This window comes from Montipora foliosa, chromosome 5, assembly GCF_036669935.1.
Source record: "Montipora foliosa isolate CH-2021 chromosome 5, ASM3666993v2, whole genome shotgun sequence".
Lineage (NCBI taxonomy): Eukaryota > Metazoa > Cnidaria > Anthozoa > Scleractinia > Acroporidae > Montipora > Montipora foliosa.
In genome coordinates this window covers 44,697,425-44,712,989 of record NC_090873.1, presented here as the reverse complement: position 1 = coordinate 44,712,989, position 15,565 = coordinate 44,697,425, and the positions used below count along the sequence as shown (strand labels likewise).

General features: G+C 39.8%; 1 protein-coding gene across 2 annotated transcripts in view; it reads left to right on the top strand.

Moving 5' to 3' along the window:
• Window positions 1–6,272: 6,272 nt before the first annotated feature.
• Window positions 6,273–15,565, top strand: part of LOC138004346 (phosphatidylserine synthase 1-like) — a 32,632-nt gene continuing 23,339 nt past the window's right edge. The window contains exons 1-6 of one of the 2 annotated variants that reach the window (XM_068850835.1): window positions 6,273–6,497; window positions 8,590–8,684; window positions 10,532–10,576; window positions 12,117–12,235; window positions 13,706–13,864; window positions 14,908–15,059. In XM_068850835.1, coding sequence (XP_068706936.1) covers window positions 6,307–6,497; window positions 8,590–8,684; window positions 10,532–10,576; window positions 12,117–12,235; window positions 13,706–13,864; window positions 14,908–15,059 — 761 coding nt within the window. In that variant the 5' untranslated portion in view covers window positions 6,273–6,306. The remainder of the gene's footprint in view (window positions 6,498–8,589; window positions 8,685–10,531; window positions 10,577–12,116; window positions 12,236–13,705; window positions 13,865–14,907; window positions 15,060–15,565) is intronic. The other variant, XM_068850837.1, reaches the window with a different exon arrangement.

The following is a 15,565-nucleotide window of genomic DNA, read 5'->3' as shown; positions in this document are numbered from 1 at the left end:
AATCCAAAATCTACGTTAACAGCACACACCAGGCCTACTCCTGAGTATCTGACTACAAATCATTTCCTCTGGCCGCGCTTCAGCCATTCGATGAGGGCCAGTCTCGTGCTTCTTAAGTTGCCTCGCTCATGCCCAAAAAGAATTCTGGGTAATTCTGCCATTCCATGACAAGGGAAGACTCCCGATTCTCATTTCATAGTTTTTTTCATAAGTGTCGGGCCACCCAGTCCTACCAGCAAAATAACGCATCGATCAAAGGTTTTAGCTTTCAAAACTTGCCCAGATTGTGTCAGTAGGTTCTGGAATTCGTCCACAGAAAGGCCAGAGAGACAACTTCACTCGTGAACCGCCATGTTTACAACAGAGCATTTTAGGCGCCCCAGTCTGCATGAAACCATCTCTCGCCTCTGTCTGAGACAAGACCAGACACGCACGGTTCTTTCGTTACGTTTATGCCTATAAAATCAACTGAAATGTCAATTGCTGGTAGAAAAAAAAAAAAACAAAACAGAACAAAAAACCCAGCATGTTAATTTTTTTTGGTAGGCTAGGTATCGAAGAGCCAGAACATTTGCGCATGCGCTGACGGAATGTTTGAACAAGAGAGAAAAACGCAGTACCTCCAGACACCGGCGCTGGAGCGTCGTACCAAACGAGTCATCCCGGGATTTCGGCCCGTGCGATCGCTTTTGGACGCAGTTGGCCCTTCGCTGCTTTCTGCTACCGACCTTGCCTCCCGGTACGGCATTGAGGGAGAGATATGTCGGCCCCTAAACCATATGTGACAAATCCCACGCCTACTCACAGCTCCAAACCGCCCTTGTCAATATAGCGTAAGAATTAGATGGCTTATATATTCAAGAGAAAGTCATTTTATCTGTCATATGGTAAGCATTGGAGTCGCAGATTACAAAGTGTGCGCATGCGCCCTCCTAAAGGTAACATACATACAGTCATAAGCTTTTTCCGAATAACTACAGGAGCTAATATCTTCGAGACATTACATTTACAACTAAAATAGATAGCATATAATATTTAAAGATATATTCATTAAAAAGAAAAGCCGCTGTACAAAATGCGGCCCTGGATTCTCTTTTAAAACCAGTAAACTCATAGGTACGGATAAAATCAGGTAACGCATTCCGCAACTTAGCTGATACGTAAGAAAAAAGAGAGCTAAGACCATAACTGATTGTTCCAGGTTTATTGAGGAACCGAATTTAATTTCCGCGAAGATCATGCATAAGAAGGGGACGGGAGAGAAAACGTATTTTTCATATAAGCAGAAAAAGCCTTTTTTTCAAAGTAACACGAGGAAATTTTGAGTGCGCTTATTGCATAGAGATGTCGAGCTTGACTTTCGTAGTAAGAGGACAGGTAATCTGCGAATATAAACATCGTTATTCTCTTATTTACATTATTATACCGTTTCTTTGACACGAGAATTACAGCGAAATGAAAGCACAACTTTATCGCGAATTTTCTATGATAAAAGCTTGCTCAGAAATCCAAAATCTACGTTAACAGCACACACCAGGCCTACTCCTGAGTATCTGACTACAAATCATTTCCTCTGGCCGCGCTTCAGCCATTCGATGAGGGCCAGTCTCGTGCTTCTTAAGTTGCCTCGCTCATGCCCAAAAAGAATTCTGGGTAATTCTGCCATTCCATGACAAGGGAAGACTCCCGATTCTCATTTCATAGTTTTTTTCATAAGTGTCGGGCCACCCAGTCCTACCAGCAAAATAACGCATCGATCAAAGGTTTTAGCTTTCAAAACTTGCCCAGATTGTGTCAGTAGGTTCTGGAATTCGTCCACAGAAAGGCCAGAGAGACAACTTCACTCGTGAACCGCCATGTTTACAACAGAGCATTTTAGGCGCCCCAGTCTGCATGAAACCATCTCTCGCCTCTGTCTGAGACAAGACCAGACACGCACGGTTCTTTCGTTACGTTTATGCCTATAAAATCAACTGAAATGTCAATTGCTGGTAGAAAAAAAAAAAAAAACAAAACAGAACAAAAAACCCAGCATGTTAATTTTTTTTGGTAGGCTAGGTATCGAAGAGCCAGAACATTTGCGCATGCGCTGACGGAATGTTTGAACAAGAGAGAAAAACGCAGTACCTCCAGACACCGGCGCTGGAGCGTCGTACCAAACGAGTCATCCCGGGATTTCGGCCCGTGCGATCGCTTTTGGACGCAGTTGGCCCTTCGCTGCTTTCTGCTACCGACCTTGCCTCCCGGTACGGCATTGAGGGAGAGATATGTCGGCCCCTAAACCATATGTGACAAATCCCACGCCTACTCACAGCTCCAAACCGCCCTTGTCAATATAGCGTAAGAATTAGATGGCTTATATATTCAAGAGAAAGTCATTTTATCTGTCATATGGTAAGCATTGGAGTCGCAGATTACAAAGTGTGCGCATGCGCCCTCCTAAAGGTAACATACATACAGTCATAAGCTTTTTCCGAATAACTACAGGAGCTAATATCTTCGAGACATTACATTTACAACTAAAATAGATAGCATATAATATTTAAAGATATATTCATTAAAAAGAAAAGCCGCTGTACAAAATGCGGCCCTGGATTCTCTTTTAAAACCAGTAAACTCATAGGTACGGATAAAATCAGGTAACGCATTCCGCAACTTAGCTGATACGTAAGAAAAAAGAGAGCTAAGACCATAACTGATTGTTCCAGGTTTATTGAGGAACCGAATTTAATTTCCGCGAAGATCATGCATAAGAAGGGGACGGGAGAGAAAACGTATTTTTCATATAAGCAGAAAAAGCCTTTTTTTCAAAGTAACACGAGGAAATTTTGAGTGCGCTTATTGCATAGAGATGTCGAGCTTGACTTTCGTAGTAAGAGGACAGGTAATCTGCGAATATAAACATCGTTATTCTCTTATTTACATTATTATACCGTTTCTTTGACACGAGAATTACAGCGAAATGAAAGCACAACTTTATCGCGAATTTTCTATGATAAAAGCTTGCTCAGAAATCCAAAATCTACGTTAACAGCACACACCAGGCCTACTCCTGAGTATCTGACTACAAATCATTTCCTCTGGCCGCGCTTCAGCCATTCGATGAGGGCCAGTCTCGTGCTTCTTAAGTTGCCTCGCTCATGCCCAAAAAGAATTCTGGGTAATTCTGCCATTCCATGACAAGGGAAGACTCCCGATTCTCATTTCATAGTTTTTTTCATAAGTGTCGGGCCACCCAGTCCTACCAGCAAAATAACGCATCGATCAAAGGTTTTAGCTTTCAAAACTTGCCCAGATTGTGTCAGTAGGTTCTGGAATTCGTCCACAGAAAGGCCAGAGAGACAACTTCACTCGTGAACCGCCATGTTTACAACAGAGCATTTTAGGCGCCCCAGTCTGCATGAAACCATCTCTCGCCTCTGTCTGAGACAAGACCAGACACGCACGGTTCTTTCGTTACGTTTATGCCTATAAAATCAACTGAAATGTCAATTGCTGGTAGAAAAAAAAAAAAAAACAAAACAGAACAAAAAACCCAGCATGTTAATTTTTTTTGGTAGGCTAGGTATCGAAGAGCCAGAACATTTGCGCATGCGCTGACGGAATGTTTGAACAAGAGAGAAAAACGCAGTACCTCCAGACACCGGCGCTGGAGCGTCGTACCAAACGAGTCATCCCGGGATTTCGGCCCGTGCGATCGCTTTTGGACGCAGTTGGCCCTTCGCTGCTTTCTGCTACCGACCTTGCCTCCCGGTACGGCATTGAGGGAGAGATATGTCGGCCCCTAAACCATATGTGACAAATCCCACGCCTACTCACAGCTCCAAACCGCCCTTGTCAATATAGCGTAAGAATTAGATGGCTTATATATTCAAGAGAAAGTCATTTTATCTGTCATATGGTAAGCATTGGAGTCGCAGATTACAAAGTGTGCGCATGCGCCCTCCTAAAGGTAACATACATACAGTCATAAGCTTTTTCCGAATAACTACAGGAGCTAATATCTTCGAGACATTACATTTACAACTAAAATAGATAGCATATAATATTTAAAGATATATTCATTAAAAAGAAAAGCCGCTGTACAAAATGCGGCCCTGGATTCTCTTTTAAAACCAGTAAACTCATAGGTACGGATAAAATCAGGTAACGCATTCCGCAACTTAGCTGATACGTAAGAAAAAAGAGAGCTAAGACCATAACTGATTGTTCCAGGTTTATTGAGGAACCGAATTTAATTTCCGCGAAGATCATGCATAAGAAGGGGACGGGAGAGAAAACGTATTTTTCATATAAGCAGAAAAAGCCTTTTTTTCAAAGTAACACGAGGAAATTTTGAGTGCGCTTATTGCATAGAGATGTCGAGCTTGACTTTCGTAGTAAGAGGACAGGTAATCTGCGAATATAAACATCGTTATTCTCTTATTTACATTATTATACCGTTTCTTTGACACGAGAATTACAGCGAAATGAAAGCACAACTTTATCGCGAATTTTCTATGATAAAAGCTTGCTCAGAAATCCAAAATCTACGTTAACAGCACACACCAGGCCTACTCCTGAGTATCTGACTACAAATCATTTCCTCTGGCCGCGCTTCAGCCATTCGATGAGGGCCAGTCTCGTGCTTCTTAAGTTGCCTCGCTCATGCCCAAAAAGAATTCTGGGTAATTCTGCCATTCCATGACAAGGGAAGACTCCCGATTCTCATTTCATAGTTTTTTTCATAAGTGTCGGGCCACCCAGTCCTACCAGCAAAATAACGCATCGATCAAAGGTTTTAGCTTTCAAAACTTGCCCAGATTGTGTCAGTAGGTTCTGGAATTCGTCCACAGAAAGGCCAGAGAGACAACTTCACTCGTGAACCGCCATGTTTACAACAGAGCATTTTAGGCGCCCCAGTCTGCATGAAACCATCTCTCGCCTCTGTTTTCTTTCAAAGGCTTGTCTTTACCCACATTCTAGCTTAATGATGCCAGCGTGTTGGCTTCTGTAGACGAAAATGGCCTGAAAAGGCAGTTATAAAATGATTACCTACCAGATTTGAGCCAACTCGCTCGCTCCCGGTCTTACGGAACACGAACGGTTGACATTTGTCACGTGATGCTCTAACATGAGCCCACATATACTGAATACAGCATATGTTTCAATGAGGTAGGTACCTCATGTACCCGGTATTGTTATGTATTTAAATATAACGTTATCATAGTGTATTTGATAATTAGCACTATTTACCCATGTATATCCTTAAAGGGGTATTACGGGGTATACATGGGTATATAGTGGTATATAAGGGTGTACATTGGGTATATTGGGGTATATAATAAGGGTATACATGGGTATATAGGGGTATATAATGGTATACATGGGTATATAGGGGTATAAAAGGGTACAGATGAGTATAAAGCGATATAATTGGGTATATATGGGTATTTTAGGCGGCAGGTACAAAACACAGGCCACAGGGAACAGGTCACAGGTTACAGGTCATTGTCTTACTAATACAGAAAGTATCCTAAACATTAATATATGCTAACCTTAGGCCTAATTAGGCCTAAACAAAAGTTTTTAGGCCTAAGGTTAGCTTTTATGAATGTTTAGGATACTTTCTGTATTGGTAAAACAATGACGTGTGGCCAGTGACCTGTGCCCTGTGACCTGTGTTTTGACCCTGCAGGGTATATATGGGTATATTGGGGGATATAAGGGTATACATGGGTGTAAATAGGTATATAGGGGTATATTAGGGTATACATCGGTATATAGGGTTATATAAGGGCATACAAGGGTATATTTAACAATTATTCCATGAGCGCACGTTGGATATGAGATGATAGATAGCCAACGATGCGTGTAACGCCGAGTTGGCCATAATCATCTCGTATCCAACAAGCGCGAGTGAAATAATTGTTTTATTAAAAACGCCCCCAAAATATAGAAAACTAGACTATAATAAAAATAAAAAGGCCCAAAAAATCACACATATGCTTGCCGTGTTTGTAGATCATGGTATAATGGCTCATAACCCATGATGGCTTAACCAATCAAAACTCTCGAATTGCATTATCCGATGATCCAGTTTTTAATAAAAGGGTATACAAGGGTATATAGGGGTATATAAGGGTATACATGGGTATATAGGGCTAATTATTTAAAGACACTATAGCTATAATATACGCGTGGAAATACATTGTAATCTAAATACACTATAATAGGGGATACATGAAGTACCTCCGACCCGCAGCCATGTTGAAAGCCGAGAAGACCCTGGGAACCAGGTTGCATGGCTATTTGCATCGCAAACACATGGCGGACGATCGTAGCCCTCGACGCCGCAAAAGGACTTTTTCAACGACGTCCACGATTTCTACCGACGATTATCAAGATGCCAGTGAGCAGATTGTCGAAGATATCACACTAGAATTTTTCTACAAGCCTCGGTCGATCACTGCTTTGGCTTGTTTGTTCGCATACCTCGTGTACTCCGCGTTCACCAGGTGGGCACAAGACCAAATCTTAGGCTTTCAAGTTTACAGCTGTTTATTTGCCTTCCCATTTAGTGAATTGGACCGCTTTTTTCTTTCAAAAAAGTATCAATATAATCTGCGAAAGATGGATTATTTTTTAAAATAATCTGCTTTTCGCCTTATTTTAGCGAAGCGTGAATCTCATTCTGCAATGATGCAATGATCCAGTTAAGTTAATTCGTTCTCAGCTCATTTAAAAAAGAAACCACACCTTTACAGTTCTCTTTAGATCCGTCAAGATACCCTCCTTTTCTTTCGCTTTGTTTGCTAATTTCTTACATGAAACTTTGGCGTAGTCTGATCAAAATATTTGAACTGCTGGTCAGATGGTCAAATCTATATTAAAATTATCTTATGATGGTAGAGTGTAAAGTCCAGGAAAATGTTTCGCTTCAATGCTTCCATCCTCGTAATAGCAAGTGTTATTTGTTTCTGTGATTGGCCCCTTTCTGTAAAATAATGCAAAACCTCAATCGTGATTATGAATAATTATGAAAAGTCTTTGAAATGAATATTTTTTAAGTTTTTGAATTTATGCCTGCTAGAGTTATCTTCTGATTGATGTTGAGCCTGGGATGACACTCAAATTGTTTCTTCAGGCATTGGGTAGTTGCATGCAAATTGCATGACCCATATTATGATATTTTGGTCAATTGGTAATGCTGGGGTATGCTTAATAGGAAACGTTGTGGGCCCATAACAGAGTCTCTTTTTCTTTGTCTTAAAACATCAAAGGAAGGGGATACTGCCAACAGGGAATTTGAAGCGAAAATTAATATTTTCAATGAATTATCAATGGAACAGTTTTTAGAGTGAAGTATAACAGTCATAAAAAAGTTACCTTTTGCCCCATAGTTACAGGGTGGCTTGATGCACCTTCACTAAGATTTATTATTATGTTTTGTTCTCTCCGGTTAAAAACAAATAACTTGGGTTTTGACAACTGGACAACCTATTAACCTTGGTTGGAACATAATTTTTATTGACCTTGGTTAAACAAAACAAGCTAGATCATTCTGGAACAAGTCAACCTGAAAAACCAAGTTACCTGCAACAGAGATAGAAAGATAACTACCAGTACATGGGTAACCTTTCATATAGTACTGTCTAAAACTTTCAAAGCAGAGTATTTCCCTCCTTCCACAATCACCCACTCACCCTTGGAATCCCTTTACCTCCATCCCTCATTCCACTCCTCCATTTCTTTGTAAACCAGTAACATGAAGTAGTAACCTAGACTAGTATCATCAGGTACATGTTTGTCCAGAAAATTGGCTAATTAAATGCATGCCAATTCTGAAAGCTTTACTAAGTTTATTAAGTCCCTTTACTGTTGACCTCAACTTTGACATACCAGATATGTGTCCATAAAATTGATATAAACAATAATAATTTATTATTGACAGAAGTGATCCTTGCACTTACCGGTAGCTGGGCAATTTAAGCAACTGTCTCTTAGAGAGTTAGGGTTAGTTGAAGCCACTTAAATTTCGCAGGTGTCTACGAGAGATGGATCACCTCTCTCATTCGTCTATAACCTGTGCTTTAAATATACATTTTAGTATTTCATTCAATAATAATAATTGTTGTCATTATAATGGTCTTATGTCATTCCACTAGCAGAAATACACAGTCAAGATAACCTTAAGGTAACCCAAATCCAAACCAACGAAATTGTTGTAAACAGATAGATGGCATTCAGACCCAATGAATTGACCTTTTATGATGGTTGGTGAGATTCTGTGTGCATCTAAAAAGCTGTGTTTCTGGTTACTTGTGGGAAAGGCAGGACTCAGTGGTTAGTTCACTGGATTTGCATGCAGATTTTTGCAGTGGGCTCAAATTCTTCTACGAGCCACAAATACATTAGAGTTGTCTTCGGTGATTCCAAATTAATTTTCACAATGCATTGTAAATTATAGCCAAGTAGTTGACTTTTTCCAATTGAGTTTCTTAACACACGCCACAACAAGCTGATAGCTTTGAAATACTTGGTCCATGGATAAATAATGGTTGCTCAACATTGGGTACCAAGTAGCTAGCTTGTCTTCTGTTTTTAAAGGAATCCCGATGCTACACGTGAAGACAACATATGGAGTGGAATAGTATCTCTTGCGGTTGTGTTTCTTGTTCTCAGCCTTCTCGTAATGCCAAATGGTGAGTGGGCTTAGGATTTTATTTTTCCATCAGTCTGTGTTTTCATGCCAACAGTTGTGTCACTCTTTAATGAGAGCAGGGATGCATATGGTACAGTGGCATAAATGTGTGGAAAGATTAAGGCGACCTCCATCCAACAACATAACTTTAAATCACAGGGAATAACTTCTACAGTCAAATTTTTGTACAATTTTTTTCAAAGAGGGTGTTTGTATCTGAATTAAATAAGTTTTAGAATCGCCTATTTCAGTTTTAGAATTTCGTGGGGAACTGCCATCTTGAATAATTATTGTGACGTGTTACGGTTGTCCTATTGTTATTACACAAAAGCTCTTTGTGTCAGAACAACAGGGCAACGGTAACAGTTTACATGTATTTCAGGATGGAGGAGCCCATGAAATTTGAAAGTGAAAATAAGCGATTATAAAATTCAGTTTCCAGTGAAACAACCCTTTTTTGGAAAATAATTTTGAACAAATTTATTTGTTTGCAAACATTACAGTGCAATGCACCTTTCTGTGGCTACCCAACAACCTTTCATATAAATTTTGACAACTACATGTAAATACGTCAACTCAACAACCCATGCAATGGTGTTCAACTTACTACTGTGCAACCTTTGCAAGGAGGAGTGACTGTTGATCAAATCCACACACCCTGATTGGCAGACAATTATTTGTAAAAAACTTTGTGAGGTGGCCACGGTAAGGCACATCGCACTGTAATGTCTTCGGTCGGTGAACATGGTCCTAAAGAAATGAACTTTTTTGTAGCATCTACTGATCAATGAAGCCACCTGAATTTTTCAGGTGTCTATAAGTGACAGTAGTATTGCTTTGATTGTTCAGTTAAAAGCCCACCTTCAACCGACAGGCTTTTTGATCGTTTGTTTTTGTTATGGAAATTCACGTTGCTTATAAATTATTGTTGTGATCTGATCGGATGAAATTCAGCTTTGGCCAGATTTGTTTCAAGGCACACAATGCCTGTCTGTTGAAGGTGGACCTTCAAATGTGAAGATCATTTCTATCTTTTGTCTATAACCCGCACTTCAAATGTACATTCTTTCATGATACTTGTTGGTGACGATATGAGGTTTTTCTGTTAAGAAGGGAAATGGTATCAGCTTGGGTTATGAATAGAAAAAAAAGGTTAACTACCTTAAACTGCCAGTTAAATCTGTCCATACAGTAACCGCTGTCTAAAAAATAATGCTTTATGCCAGTTAGTACTGCAGTAGTTATTAGTCTTCATAATAAGGATAAATGAATTTACATGTACCGGTATGCCAATCCTGGAATTGAAAGGACACTAACATTATTACAGTAAAAGTCCATGTATAATCCACACTTTTTTTCTTATAATTGAAGTCATCAAAACTTGGGGGTGCAGCTCATCTATGGAACCATCTGGGGTTGGAATTCAGAAAGTGAAATTGCATCTCTATGTGCATGGTCTTATGTGTTATGATGCACAGGTTCCTTTCTTCATTTGAAGCTTGGCTACTAAGCACCCAGAGCATTTTAAGTGTAAGGTGCACTGAATTCAAACAAAAAATGTAATTTTGCTATCTTACATGTAAGACTCAGTGAATGTGAAAGTTTGAAACAACTTCTATGTTGGTGTTTTCAAACCATGTTTGTTTGTTTGTCCTTGTTTGTTTAAATACTGAATAGATATAACTTCAGTGGAACTTCAAACTTTGTTGTCTTTATTTTTGTCCAAAATCTGCCCCACCAAATTGTTGGTGTGGCTTATTTATGGGTGTTGCTTATACACAGACTTTTATGGTATTTTGTGCTGTTCTTTGTTTGGTTAGCAATCACCTTTTTTTCAACTCTCCACAGGTCCTTTTATTCGCCCTCATCCAGCTATATGGAGGTTTATTTTTGGTAAAATCAACAGTATTTCCTTGTATCTTATCTAATCACACCAGCCTTGCTTCTGCCTTCTTGTACATTACATGTACTTATTATCCTTCTTAATTTTATTATCTTGAGATGTTCATTGGCCCTACAAAGAACTTTAGAAGATTTTCAACAAAGTCCATAGACTTCCAAAGCTGCCCATACACATGTATATATAACTAACGGCAGACAGTACTGTTTTGGCCTTCTGGGTTTCATCAGTGCAGTGCTGATGTCTAGGATGGAGGTTAAGCTATAAAGCCACCCCAGATGTCCCACACATGTGGTACATCCAAGCCATGCCAGAGTGCTCAAACTAGCGAGCTAGTGAGCATGCGCAATAGGCCATTTCCGAGTTCATGTCTGCCTCCTCTTCAAAGCGAGTCTAAGTGCGAAGTATTTGTGATGGTAATCAGTTCTACTTTACGTATGAATGAAAACAAATTTTTCATAACAAAAACTTCGCACTTAGACTCGCTTTAAAGAGGAGGCAGACATGAACTCGGAAATGGCCTATTGCTAGCGGCAATGACTCATCCTAGTAGAGTGCTCAATTTGAACATGAAAGCAAAAGCTTTGTAATGCCAAAGACTGTATATCTACATTTGTAACTGCAGACTACTGTTCGGCCTTTTGGGTTTCATCAGTGCAGTGCTGATGTCTAGGATGGAGGTTAAGCTATAAAGACAACCCCAGATGTCCCACACATGACTGTGGTACATCCATGCCATGCCAGAGTGCTCAAACTAGTGAGCTAGTGAGAATGTGCACTCACTATGTATAATTATATATAATATATATTTGTGTGTTGCCATAAAAGACCATGTCCTTAATCAGATTTTGGGGGAAAAAAATTCCACTCTTTTTTTTAAAATTAGTGTGAGAATGAGGTATTAAAAGTTTTTACCCAAGAAGAACGAGTCTCCTGAATAATACAATGTACATGCGATATGTCCATTTATTTCTAGGATTACAGCATTATCAGATGTGTCCTCTTAATTTTCCTTTGAGTCTGAATGGGCTTGGGGTTAGAGTCAGAGTTAAGAGAGAGAGAATGGCTTTGCATTTACATCATCATATCACAAAATAAATTAATGTCAGGCTGCTGCTCTGCTCTGTTTGAGATCTGTAGCTAATATACAATAATAGGCTTGAGAAATTCGCTAACATCAACCTACATGTAGTTTCTTTTGAATTTGTGGCAAAATGCAAATTCTCTGCATTATATGTGGTGTTTTCTGTGATCATTATGCTACTCTGTTGGATTTTGAATGCTTTTTATTTACATGTATGTCTACCTAGAGGTACACTGTAGGGTGACCTACATGTATCGTGATGTGCATGGCCTGCTTTTTGGACGTAAATGATGGCAGAAAGAATAACAAGGACACTTTGTGACTTATAATTCTCATACTTCGCATGCATCTCATTTTTTTAATGTGAAATCATGGATTTACTGTACATGTAATAATATTTATTGTACTTGATCCTAATTCTAAGCTCTTTAATATTTTTGTTGTAACAGGTGCTAGTGTTCTTTACCTACTGTTCCTGACATTTGCTTTGTTCCAAACTCGTGATGACTTCAGAAAGATTCTTTTTTTCTTTGACCCAAAATTGGAGCAAGAAGGACCAGACACCAAGGTAAGAGATCAAGGCATATCAGGTAATATTGACGTACATGTACTATCAAATTCAAAGTACACATCTGGTAATTACACTGTATGTTGTAACTTCAGGTATCCACAGTCTTTTTGATTTCAGTGTGGAATATTGCTTTCTTGGGCTTGAATATGATTCAAACCCAAGATTAACAAGGAATTTAATCCTGCAGGCAGTAGATGTTCATTTGTTGAAAGGCCTTATGACTTTATCCAGTGGATAAGTCACTATCCAGAGTATACAGGGGTGGATCCAGGATTTTCCTTAAGAAAGGAATGGTGTAGCTGACTAGTGTTTTTTTTTTGTGCAGAATATCAGGTCACCTCAGGGGAGGGGAGGGGAGGGGGGGTGTCTGTGTGTGTGTGTGTGTGTGTGTGTGTGTGTGCACCCCCTGCACCCTCCCCTAGGTCTGCCCCTGGTATAGAATTTACTCCATCTTGAACTTTAGCCAAGGTTTTCTTGCACTCCTTTACTTACTGTAGGTGTGCTTAGTCTCAGTGTACATATTACATGTATATTCACAACCACTTGATCAAATCTTTGCACAGGTTGAAACTGTCGGTTAGTGAGCAATATACTAGATAAAATATCAGGCTTTTGAGTATAAACTGGCCGGGGCCAGGGGGTGTTTCTCGAAAGTTCCAAAACTTTTTGGGCATATTTTGGTTAGTTAAATAAAGCGCTTTGTATCTTCAAAAGGAAAACGTTTCAAATCATGAAACTTTGGAATAATTGTTTTGTTTTCTAAGGACTTGAAAACATGTTCAAAGATCCATTAAGTTTTTCATAATAAGCAGATTTTAATGTCACGGATCGCTTTTGGGCCCGAAAAGTTTTCAGGGCTTTTGACAAACAAGCCCTAGGTGATAGTAGTCCAGAAAAAAAACAATTCTCTTTGCCTTTATGATGTTTTGACAGTGTAAACTGGCTCTGAAAGTGGCTTCAAATTACACTCCTCAGGGCAGATGACCAAATTCCATCTGGGCCCTTTTATATGAGATTTTACTGCCCCATAAGTAAAATAGGGTTAATGGAATGTTACTGTACTAAAAGGGCTATTCATGTTGCAATAATTATCTTTCTTTGTGTTCTTTGTAGTCGGCCGTTCAAGGTCATAAAATCATTGGTTTTGTTGTAAATAAAATGAGGACAAAGACTTTGTTCCTAGATCTCAGAAATTTATAATGTACACCTGCATTGGTCAAATCTGTTAAGGCCTCATTGATTACTGCTAACTGAGCACATGTAATGCCTACCTGCTACATAGTAGAACCTGTGCAACTGGCTACTTTAAGATAATAGACAGAGTCTAGCTATAAAAGCCTCAGTTAGCCGTCCAAGGTTCACTTGGCAGTTTGTCTTCTACAGTAAACCAACTGGGATCTTTTATACTACATCTACACTCTTGTGATGTGCTACTGTAGCTGTATTGTGTTGGCATGTTTTCTGCAGGAGTATGCTGTCAACTGTTCCCAAGTGACGTTAGCACGACTTTGGTCCCATTGCGATGTTTTTGCCTTTTCCCATTTCTTTGGTTGGGCGCTAAAAGCCTTGCTTATTCGCCATGCAGGGCTTTTATGGACTGCTAGCATCACATGGGAAGTCACAGAGGTGAGGTTTGCCTGTGACCATCTTGTTTTTGAAAGAAAGGAACATACAGAGCGGGGAAGCTTGCAATAAATTATTGTGTGATGACAATGACAGCTACACAAACATAATATTAATGTTACAGTAATTTATTATCGTAATGTGCTCTTAATTGACCTCTCCCCATTAAGGGCTTTTCAGGGCCAATGCGGGGATTGGCAAGTGGGTGGAGAAATTATTATTTTAATTAAAGGAGTAGGTGGAGGAAGGACAAGAAGTGCCGATGGTTCACACTTTGGGAGGCGTCTGGGCATTTCCTGCATTTAGCAAAATTCTTTTTCCCATTTTTTTTTCTGATCCAAGGTCCTGTTCTGTGGATCATATTTCCCATGTTATTTCCAAAATTTGGGCCGGGTAATTTCTCAATCAAGGTAGGCTCCAAATTTAAGTGAAATTAGTTCATATAAATAACTGCAGTTAAAACTTTTGAATGGCAAGTTCATTTATTGATTATTTCCCTTCAAAAGAACAGTACAGTGCAATGCAATCCAATCCAATGCAATCTATTTGATGATCTCGTCTATACACTGTAATCCTTATGCGCATAACTCCAAAATCCAGTCTGCTCAGGGATTGGCACCTCAGAAAAAATGTGTGGCACATGCTTGCTAGTTCTAATGCAATTCATTGATGAGCTGGCTCACAGGAGCCTTTGACTGACATATGGCTGTTTCTGCCTAGGTGGCCTCATGCGTGTACACCACTAGCCTTAAGATACAACCATCATGCAAGCCGGCCATTTCTTCTGGAGAGAAAAGGACAGCCACAACACCAGGGACTCCATCCCCCACTCTTCTCTAATAGTGTGTGGGTTCTTTAACTTCCCACAGGGAACTTCTGAACATGAAGGATATTTGTGAGATAGGGCCTACAGTTTATAGTCCATATCAGAGAAGACTTGTAGACAAATGCAGGGGGAGGGTACTGGAGTGGGGAGGATTTTGTATTCAGAGCATCAGTGCGTATAATCCAGTAGCTTGACCAGTGAGTTGCCTTTGTTTCTGCAGGTGTTCTTCACCCACTTGTTGCCAAATTTTGAAGAGTGTTGGTGGGATGCATTGGTTTTGGATTTTCTTGTCTGCAACGGTTTGGGAATTCACTTTGGCTTATATGTGTGCAACAAACTGGAGATGCGTAACTATCATTGGGAAAGCATCAAGTAAGCAATACTTTAAACTCAGTGCAAATATTGTGTACATTCTTTAACCTCCCACAGAGTGTACAAAGACTGAAGGATTGCAAGACAGGGCCTGTAGTTAAGGCAGCACTTTCTACTCAGTTATTTCAAGACTGAGTGTTGGTCCAGCCAGGATTCAACCCAGCAATGTCTGGTGCTCTGCGAACTGAGGCAAGGGCTTGTGGAGACCAAATTCTTGAAAAAAGTTATTGCAATTGCATTGAAAGGGACTGAGGATCTTACAGTGCAACGCAACTTACCATGGCCATGCATCCAACAAACTTTCACATTTGACAATATTATGAGTAAGTACATTGTACGTCAACTCAACAACCCATGCAGTGGTGTTCAACTAACAACTGTGTGAAATTTGCAAGGAGGCCCGACTGTCAATGAAATTCACACATCCTGATTTGTAAAAAACTTTTTTAGGTGGCCACGGTAAGGCACGTCGCACTGTAAGAACAAAAAAGACAAACAACATCTTT